Source organism: Denticeps clupeoides, chromosome 20 (assembly GCF_900700375.1).
Source record: "Denticeps clupeoides chromosome 20, fDenClu1.1, whole genome shotgun sequence".
Taxonomy (NCBI): domain Eukaryota; kingdom Metazoa; phylum Chordata; class Actinopteri; order Clupeiformes; family Denticipitidae; genus Denticeps; species Denticeps clupeoides.
Genome location: NC_041726.1, coordinates 6,712,209 through 6,722,424, shown reverse-complemented (window position 1 = coordinate 6,722,424; position 10,216 = coordinate 6,712,209). Strand labels below are relative to the sequence as shown.

Genomic DNA, 10,216 nt, shown 5'->3' with positions numbered 1-10,216 from the left:
CAGCCCAGGTCTGTAAACACTGCACCATGTGATGTTTGGCTTGTTTCCCCAAGAATCTCGACAGAAGGGCAAAGTCAGAATGATAAACTTTCATAACTCTTGAGTAATATTTTATTCATGTTGAAAGTGGTTTTACCTTCACACGACTTATTTTATACATTGTACTGATTTTATCACATATATATCAGTACAATGTATAAAATGTACTTCGATTTCTTAGCAAGTTTAACACTTTTCAATTGAACATATGTTACACCCACTAACCTCCACTGAATGTTTGCTAATACATCAAATTTGTGTTATAAGTGTAAATTATACACTTTTTCATGTTTTGTTTGGAATTTATACAGACATTCAGGGGAAGCAATTTCATGAAAGATTTCGGACTTCAAAAATAAGATCGCTCCTCCTCTGATTTGGCACAAAAATGCATTTTAGTCCTTTGGTCCAGTCCTCATGTTCCGAACGATGTCACAGCATATATATACACACGCATATTATACCTTGATAATACTTTTTAACGGTGCAATGTGTTTCAGAATTTCTTTTGAGTTTTATCTATTAATATTTAATGATGAATCTGATTATGCATCCTGTGATTTTGTACTCTTCACGTGTGTGCATGTTTACACGCGTATGAAATGTGCACAGACGGGTCAGCTGGCTGATACCATGTTCATTGGCCGCCTAGAAGACAGCAGCCGGATTCTCGGACCGTCGATTCAGTGGCCAGAGCGCCTGAAAGAATCCAGTGTCTCCCAGGAAGGCGGGAGGGAGTTACGGGGGAATATGCGATCATGTGATGTGACAGATTATCCAATTTATCTGTTTTCTTCCAGGGAGGGTTTTGTACTTTTCCCCTCATTCCTAACATTGCATTCCTAACATTGACAAGCGCTTGTTTTGTCAATAAATGTTCAATTCAAACAATGCAATGCAGGTACAAAAGAAAAATCATGATAGCAATATTCCTTTTTATTACAATGGAACCATTCGATACACATATTTACAGTCCTTCAGAAAAATACAATGCAAACCTATAAATGCACATCATTTAGAAAAAACTTCATAACCCTGTGTAAAATGTACAAAATATGAATATCAATGTCATATTTGGTGGGGCAACTTGCTAAAGAAAATCTCAATACAACGGCAAAACAAAGAACCATCTGGAACACAACCCGTGCAAATCTGTTGTTATCCATAGGCGTGTTTGTCGGCGGAGCCTCGGTCGCTCGGGGCGATCTGTCCGCTCAGCTTCAAGAGGAGCTTTATGATCAGGCCAGCCTGGAAACAGGAAATGAGGTTGGTCGTTTGTTATGCTGTAGCGCTACGGTTAAAAACAGAAACGGGGGTGGGGGGGGCAGGCACCTGCTTGGTGTGCACCACGAAGGTCATCTTGTTCTCCAGACTGTGGATTTGGAAGTGCTGGTCTGCCTGGCCCAGCTGCCACATGAACGAGCCGAACTGCAAGCTGATGAGCAGTAACTGGACACACAAGAACACACACACCCCAAGTCAAAAAAACGGCGGGGTGATTCCAGGGCAGAATTCAGGCCTGAGGGTCCGCACCTTGGTCTCCATGTTCATGAGGTGCAGGCCTTTGGTGTTGACGGCCACAAAGACGTGGATGACCTTGTGGTTGCTGGACGAGGCTCTGGTGTACACCTGGCCGGAGAAGAAGGCGGCGCCGTAGGTGGGGATGTCCCAGCAGTTCTGCAGGAAGAGCCTCTGCAGGTGGTGCATTTCCTTACTGACGCCCTCGCTCATACTCAGGGTCTACAAAGACGTTATACCACAAATATACACACAAACACGCATCTGTCTGTACGTTCCGCCAAATTCAATTAGAAAGGAATATACTCCGCCTGACCTTGTATTCATGAAGAATCCTGTTGGTCCAATGGTGAGCTTTGCTTTTGACTTTGGACATGGGAACAATGGACTTCAGATTTTCCTCACTGCACAGAGACAGAAAAATCACGGTGGAAAGATCTTTTGGCTGCGATTACACCATAGCCATGTGGTCAGTGTGTTTATAATGAAAGTGATTATAATTGTCATTGTGATACATTTTGTTGTGCTGTTCTTGCTGTGTGTCCTCTGCATTTAACCCATCACCCTTAGTGAGCAGTGGGCAACATGTGGGGACGGTACTTTTTAAAAAAATGTCATGCTTCAAAGTCACCAAAGCGTTGTGGGTTTCGGGTTGTCAGCAAAGTGCGCACTACATTATGGGATCTGTAGTTTTTGTTTAATCAGTGCTAATAATAGATCTATATAAAATGATCTCGCAGTACGTGGCCTGTGGACCGTTTGACTCATGTGCACTAGGCCACCACTGGCCCTGATCTGCTGAGGGTAAGAGTTGTGGCCAGGTTGGCCAGGTGTGGGCACATGGCTATATGCATATAAGACGTGTAGTCTGCATGTGTGGTGAAACCCACTTGAGAAAGCCCTGCTTGTGCTTCTTGCTCTCGTAGCTGCCGTAGATGATCTGCAGCAGCAGACTGGCCAGCGTGATGAGCTTGCTGTCAGGGGAGGGGTAGAACCCCTTGAGCAGGCAGTGCCGCGCCTCATCAAAGAGAATCAGGATGGACAGGGGGTCCTCCACCTGCCAAAAAACGCTTCTTTTTACCTTCATGGTTGCTTTGTTCACTATTGTCATCATCAAATTAAATTGTCATCCTCATAAACCTTCAGAAGTGTTGGAAACCATCTTAAGGTGGTGGAAAGAAGCCAAGTGTGTGAAATGCTTCAATCACAGCAAAGGCTCATGTATTCAACTTTTTAAAAGCAATGGTCCATAATATTTGCCTCCATACTTCTTATCTGCCTCACATATATATTCTCTTAAACAAAATTTCATCTGATGACAGGACCACAACACATTGGGTCGTTGGGAAAGGTTCGTTGCTACAGCTGACCTCAGGAATTCCCTTCAGACTTCAATTTAAACCGTCCCTTTTATGGTCTGTGTCCCACTGGCAGGGTCACATGTGACTGCCCCACAGGCTCCGCCCACCTTCTTCTCCACGTCGAGGGGCAGCCGCACGTCCCTCCGGAGGAAGAGCTGCGGGTTCTCGCGCTGCGGGTCGAGGTTGGTGAGCTCGCTCACAATCTCGCTCCAGATGCGCAGGTGCTGCAGTGGCTTGTGATAGGGCTTCAGCTGCAGGCCTGCAGACGACAGCAGCCAATCACAACAGACGAAAAATCTCTGTACCGAGATGTAATTTAATTAAGCAACAACCTGAGACATTCGCGACATTTTGTTGCACAAAAATGAAATCACGATTGTATCAAAGCAACTATCACAGTTGTCATGTTCAACATATCATAATATCATATTTTGGGGTTCTCTTACTGAGGTTCTCTGAACAGATCCAAATGGTGAAGTACTGCTGTGTCTCCTGCGACAGACGCATGCCCTCCATGATCTGCTGCACGGTCGTGTTGTTACCATGTTTCAGCTCCACAGAGCGGTAGGAGCCGTCCATACGGTATATCCGCACCTTCTCGTACTGCGACAGCAAGTGGGGGACACAATTTGTCACAGCTCAGGCCAGAACAAAAGAGCAATACCTCAGCTTTATTTAAATCAACTAGTTCTGTGTTGCCAGTGGTGGCCTAACAGTAAAGGAAAGCGGACTCGTAGCCGAAAGGTTGCGGGTTCAAATCCCGAACTGCCAAGGTGCCACTGAGGTCCCCTTGATCAAGGTACAGTCTCCACACTCTGCTCCACAGGAGCCTTTCAAGGCCGCTTACTGCTCACTAAGGGTGATGGTTAAATGCAGGGGAAACATTATGTTGCACCACCACATGCTGCGCTGCAGTGTAGATTTTGGCAACTGACCGGCTTGTTGCTGGCCGCCTGGAGGGCCTTGATTGCCTCCTCCCACTCGTTCTGCTTGTTCTCCTCACACAGTTGCAGGGGGGACCGTTTCTGCTGGTCCTCGATGTGCTGGGGGCCCGAGAGCACAACGTTAGTGCGCTGCAGTAACGTAACAAGTCACGGAGCAGTCAACCCCACCCTCACCCGGTCGATTTCTGGGTGCTGCAGCAGCAGCTGGACGATCTGGGCGTGGCCACCGCTGGCGGCAAAGTGCAGCGGCGAGCTGAGCTGACCGTTAAGCAGATTGGGGTTACAGTTGCCCTTTTCCAGCAGCAGACGCGTGGCCTCCACCTTCCCGTACCTGCACCGCAACATAAATGCGATAGTTACACATCGACAGTCCTTACGAAGCACACACGCCTGTTAAATGATCACAAGTGTGTGTGTGTGTGTGTGTGTGTGTGTGTGTGTGTGTGTGTGTGTGTGTGTGTGTGTGTGTGTGCGCCTGGAACACACCAGCAGGCATAATGGATGGGGGCCCAGTGGTCGCTGTCCAGCTGTTTGACAGAGTTTCCAAGGTCCAGCAGCTTGGTCAGCAGCTCTGTGTCGCCCTCACAAGCGCTGCGGTGGAGCGGGAAGTCATCCACCCACTGCCTTTCTCTACATGGAACACGTACAGTGGCGGTTCAAGCACACACATGCAAGGTATTCCACACTCAGAAAAGAAATCTCCTCTTCATGGCACTTTTCAAAAAAAGTCACGTTAAAGAATATCTGATGTATATTTAACTGACTTGGAACAGGGAATTAATTCGCAACCTGGACATTTAAATGACGACTTACTGCTTTTATATTTATATCTTAATTGTTCAGTTTGTTTTATTACTTATTTTTAATATATATATGTAAAATTTATTCACATAACACAGTCGTGTGCAAGCCAACGCAGATTAACACTCACAGTGACCAGGCACTTGAAGAGTACACATGCACCAACACATAACGGCAAAACGCAACTGTGTTTCTATTTACATTTAACGGCATTTATCCAAAGTGACTTACAATAAGTAGTGACAGGGACAGTCCCCCCCTGGAGACACTCAGGGCACGATGGTAGTAAGTGGGATTTGATCCTGGGACTTCTGGTTCATAGGCGAGTGTGTTACCCACTAGGCTACTAGCACCCCCTATTCTGTTTTGTTAAGCAACATAGTTATTCCTCATCTGTCTGGACAAGTATTTTAGGAAGTAATGTGACCTGTAAATGATGCAAGTGCATACAGGTATGCTGTGTGTTCCCAATCGAGGGGTTAACGGAAACACGACCACGGACAGATGAACTGGGTGGATCAGGAGCATCTCACTTGTCCTCAGTGACGCTGCTCATGCTGTGTTTCCACTTCTCCCTCTTTGGAATCTGGATTTTGGAGTAATCTGGAGCACCCAGGCCGAAGTAGGGATTAATAATGACTTTATCCACCTGCAGCATCCGTTCGTCAGACCAAGAAACAGAACAAACATTTATTAGAACTCATTAACAAAAAAAGCAGACTGTATTTGTCGATAAATAAAACACTGAATGCAAATTTTAAATTACTACAACACAAAGGTCAAATGTGAACAAAATTTGAATAGACTTAACAAAAAATATCCCAGCTATTTGAAGTAAGTATGAGTCTGGGAGTATAATAAAAATGAAAAATAAACATTTGGGAGGATCTGCGGGCTATGGTTTTCTTTTGGTTTTTTATTTGGTTGTACCCAGACCAAAAAAGATGGAAGAATTTGTTGTGTCTGAAGAGGTCAAGGATAATTGAGTCTGCATTTGTGGTGACTGATACAATCAAGGGGAAGTGTGTTGTCTGTATTTTATTCATCTAGCATACATATTTCTGTCTTTAATGTATGTAATAGCAATAAAGATTTATTTATGACCACATATTCATCTAAATTTACATAGAAAAAAAATGAAATCATTGTGTTGGTTTTGTTGATATAGAAACAAACATCAATAATGTGCATTTAATGAACGGGACGGGATGGTAGTAGCCTAGTGGGTAACACACTTGCCTATGAACCAGAAGACTACAGAGTCACAGATTCAAATCCCACTTACTACCATTGTGTCCCTGAGCAAGACACTTAACCCTAAGTTGCTCCAGGGGGGGACTGTCCCTGTAACTACTGATTGTAAGTCGCTCTGGATAAGGGCGTCTGGTAAATGCTGTAAATGTAAATGTAATGATGTTTTGATGCGTTAATATTAAAAGATCCATGTTACTGTAAAACCCACCCTGTTGGTATACTGCAGGTCAGATCCATACAGCGGGTTCAGGATGCACATGTCGGCCTTCTCCAGGGACATCAGCTTGCTCTTGATCTCCAGCGCAGTGTAGCCCACGTGCACAGAGCCGTCGCCCACCGGGCCGTCGGTGGAGTAGGCTGGGTTGCTGACGTTAGTCTTCACGCGGTCGAGCGGCGCGGGCCGGAATAAGGCGGCGATGGCGTGCGGCACCGTGTGCTGCTCTGCCATCCACCTGGAGGAGAAGAGCATGGTAGTAGCCTAGTGGGTAACACACTCGCCTATGAACCAGAAGACTCAGGTTCAAACCCCACTTACTACCATTGTGTCCCTGAGCCAGACACTTAACCCTAAGTTGCTCCAGGGGGGGACTGTCCCTGTAAATACTGATTGTAAGTCGCTCTGGATAAGGGCGTCTGATAAATGCCGTAAATGTAAATGTAAAGAGGTGGGGCACGGATCAGGGTGCTGCCAGCTTTTCCAAAAATGTCGCGTCAGGACCAGCATCTTAGTGAGAGAGAGGAAGCCGTACTTGTCCAGGGCGAGCAGCATCTTGGAGGTGATGGAGGAGAAGTGGACGCTGGTCTCGCTGCAAACGCGCATGATGTCCTGCAGGCAATAGAAGTTTGGGCTGCCGGCGTGGTAGGTGGACTTGTTGTCTTCTGCAAACAGACCCGAGACTTAACATCGGCATCACGGGTCTTGGAATCAGGTCCGCTTCGGCCTATCTTTCTTTTCAGAATGGGTCACGTCAGGGTTTTATTCTCACCTTTCACATTGATTGGCACAATAAAGAGAGAAGCCTGCTTTCCTTCACTGTCCCCATCTAGAGCGAATTTCTTCATGTGCACCACACGCTTTCCTGGAACAGGGAGCACAGGACAACACGTGACGCCATCACCATGGAAGGTCAATCTAAAGCTTCTCAGGAATAAATAAGCATGCAGTGTTCTCAAATTTCCGTGACCATACGTTCTCTGAAGTTTTAAACGTTGTAGAAGTAAACGTAGAAAAGAGTTTCTCGGGCGGCGTACTTCATTATACATTCACGTGTCAATCGGATTCCGCGGGTTTTTCCAGAACTGTATATGTTTGTTTTCTTATTCCAAAACCTTTTGGACTTTTCCAGGTGTTTCATGACCGTAGGAACCCCGGGCATGACTGTGGTACCATCCCACATACCCGTGAAGCCCTGATTGTTCGAGATCGGTTTCGTTGTTTCATCGACATAATCCAGGATCGACCTGGTTGTGTCTCCGTCCACTTGTACTTTGGTTCGCAGCAAAACCTTCTTCCTCTTCTTCTCCTTCCCTTCCAGTGGAACTTCAATCAACAGTATCTACCCAGCAACGACAAAAGAAACATCATCACTCCTCCATGGACCAGAGCGAGAACGGAAAGCTATTTTACAAGCGACAACGGCGCCGTACCTCGTATGCTTTAGGCCGGTACTCTTTAGCGCTCAGGCTCACAGTGTTCTTTGGACGAATGACCGCAACAAACACGTCCTCCAGTTCCTGATTTCCCATCGCGTGGCCGCTGTTCTTCTACTGCTGCTGCTGGGGGCAGGTCTGCAGGCGGACGCATGCCTACGAGGACAACGAAAAAGACATCGCGGATCACACGGACCACGTCAGACAGCATCCATGGGGAAATCGGCCCCCTTCTAGCCATCATGCATGTTTCATGAGGCCCTGTTCACGGCCCAGACCACGCCACTCCATGGTGTGTCTCATTTTCATAAAACCTTCCATGTTTGTCGTAGGCCGGAAATCTATTTGTCTGGACTTTGACAGCATTCCACTGCTGCTACATTTTAGCAACTGCAACATAGTTTGAAAGGGGCGGAGCATATAATAATCAATTAATCGATGTGACATAATATTTCTATGAAATGAATTATTTAAAGAAACCGACCCTGGGACAGTCTGGTGGGCTGGAAAGTTATAGTGACAACGTTTTGCCGAACAGTCTCACGTCAGACACCGCGAAACATCGATGGGTTTATTAACAACGACATTTACATTTACAGCATTTATCAGACGCCCTTTTCCAGAGCGACTTACAATCAGTATTACAGGGACAGTCTCCCTGGAGCAACTTAGGGTTAAGTGTCTTGCTCAGGGACACAATGGTAGTAAGTGGGATTCGAACCCGGGTCTTCTGGTTCATAGGCGAGTGTGTTACCCACTAGGCTACTACCACCCTCCCGACGAGTGCTTAACACGCAGAGCACCCCGGAAACGGCCACAGCACTCGGGCCGTCGTGCGGGTGATGGAACGCGGTCTCCCCGCTCGTCGGGGCGTTGGGGTTCGGCAGGAGACGTTCCATCGGCGCGTATCGCCGCTTATAACCACGCGTGGACGTGCCGCCGCTGCTCACCTGGAACGTATTTTTTAACCTCCCATCGCTCGGCTTTCCCCCACCCCCCGAGCAGACAGACGCGAACTTTGCGTTCGTGCGGTTCACGGCTTCTCCATTGTTGTCCTCGCTTGCAGCCGCCGCCGGGAGTGTTTCTTATTCGGATCCGCTTCCGGGTCACGGAAAAGTTGGCGGCGAGTTCGGCAAATCGATAGAACTTTGTCTGGTTTTTCTCCTTCTCGTTAAATAAAAAAAAAAAAACGAGAAATCTACACGTTTTCAACGCCGCGTGTGTCCGTGAACTGGAGATTCGGTTGCAGCAGACGATAAATCGTGAAAGGGGGAAATATTGCAGCCGATCTAAGGCGGCCGCTGCGCTTTTGACGGTACGCGACGATTTAAAATAAAAGTCCCGAATGTCAAGACAACGGACGATTAAATACACACCGATAGAGTGCATCCCAGCGTGGTTTTAAACGGCGTGTTTAAATCCACGTACATTAAGCACGTTCGCGTCGTAGTCAATAGGGTTTGGCTTTGGCTCGGTGTTTTATTTTGAAGGGCGCCGGTGTTCTAGTTCGCATTTTCACAAATTATCGGCCGCAGCAGCGCGTTTGTGTAAAGTTCGCACGACGTTCTGGGTTGTTTGATGGGCAAAGGGCAAAATCCAGCGAAGTTTGTATGAATGTCTGTCGAACTCGCAGAACTAGTTGTTCTGAGAGATGGCGCGGCCGTCTTAACAAAACCGGAGTTCCTGTAACAAATGTCGTTGTGCAGATTTGGTGACGGCGATGCAAAAGCCGCGAAGATGGCCGACGATTATTTGGGTAAAGTTGGCTAGAAGTGTGCGGATTCGACGTTCCAGGCAAAGTGAAAGTGATTTGTGAAACACAGCAGCACAGCACACGGTAACACAGTGAAATGTGTCCTCTGCATTTATCCCATCACCCTTGGTGAGCAGTGGGCAGCCATGACAGGCGCCTGGGGAGAAGTGTGTGGGGACGGTGCTTTGCTCGGTGGCACCTTGGCGGATCTGGATTCGAACCGGCAAACTTCTGATTACGGGACCGCTTCCTCAACCCCACCAGGCCACCAAAACAAAGGCTTGATCATTAAAAAAAGGAACACAGCACAGTGAAGATTTGATTATTCAGGGGGGTGGGTGTTAAAACAAGTGACCGTTAAAAAAAAAAATACAAAACACCACTGGGGATTCATGTGACATACTTTCAGCCTTCTGATCTTCACAAATGTAACCTCCTGAAGTTCTTTATCTAGCTTCAGATGGTTCCTGGAGGAGACATCCTAATGGTCCCTTCCAGAAAGCCACCACTTTCTGGTGCATATTGAACTAATTATAAATTATTATTATTATAATCATAATTCATCATCACGAGACATTCCTGTTCAGTGTGGTCATTGTAGAAGAAAGGTTCAATTGTTAACATGAACGCACATTTGAATCACTTGTCATTGTGGCTGATGTAGACCAGACACAAAAAAAAAACAATTAAGATGTTCCTTAAAAATACATTTTATCTGTGTAACCATACATTTTAATGTGTGTGTGTGTGTGTGTGTGTGTGTGCATGATGCTTCCAGAGTGTTCTTTTCCTGTGTAGTATAGGTCTTATCATGAAGACTTTCAGATAACACTACTGGCCTTTGTATTTGCATTGATCTGCATGTAGTATGAGTTTAGTTTATTTCAGATGAAAAA

At 46.4% G+C, this 10,216-nt stretch overlaps 1 protein-coding gene across 1 annotated transcript; it reads right to left on the bottom strand.

Annotated features, from left to right (window-relative positions):
• Positions 1-954: 954 nt before the first annotated feature.
• Positions 955-8,769, bottom strand: krit1 (KRIT1 ankyrin repeat containing). Its single transcript, XM_028963817.1, has 17 exons — positions 8,518-8,769; positions 7,565-7,723; positions 7,317-7,473; positions 6,904-6,996; positions 6,667-6,796; positions 6,126-6,369; positions 5,197-5,312; positions 4,349-4,492; positions 4,037-4,193; positions 3,854-3,961; positions 3,365-3,521; positions 3,026-3,177; positions 2,448-2,614; positions 1,874-1,961; positions 1,573-1,779; positions 1,372-1,488; positions 955-1,287 (listed from the first exon to the last, which is right to left on the bottom strand). The coding sequence occupies exons 2-17, from the start codon at positions 7,661-7,663 to the stop codon at positions 1,198-1,200; spliced, it is 2,226 nt and encodes a 741-aa protein (XP_028819650.1). The 5' UTR covers positions 7,664-7,723; positions 8,518-8,769; the 3' UTR covers positions 955-1,197.
• Positions 8,770-10,216: the final 1,447 nt, after the last annotated feature.

Bases quoted from the DNA above. Each gene is read 5' to 3' on its own strand.
- krit1 (XM_028963817.1), bottom strand. From the start codon at position 7,663: ATGGGAAATCAGGAACTGGAGGACGTGTTTGTTGCGGTCATTCGTCCA. The intron at 6,370-6,666 runs GTACGGCTTCCT...CTTCTCCTCCAG, and splicing joins ATGCTGCTCGCCCTGGACAA to GTGGATGGCAGAGCAGCACA. The intron at 4,493-5,196 runs GTGAGATGCTCC...TGTTCCATGTAG, and splicing joins AGCAGCGTCACTGAGGACAA to AGAAAGGCAGTGGGTGGATG.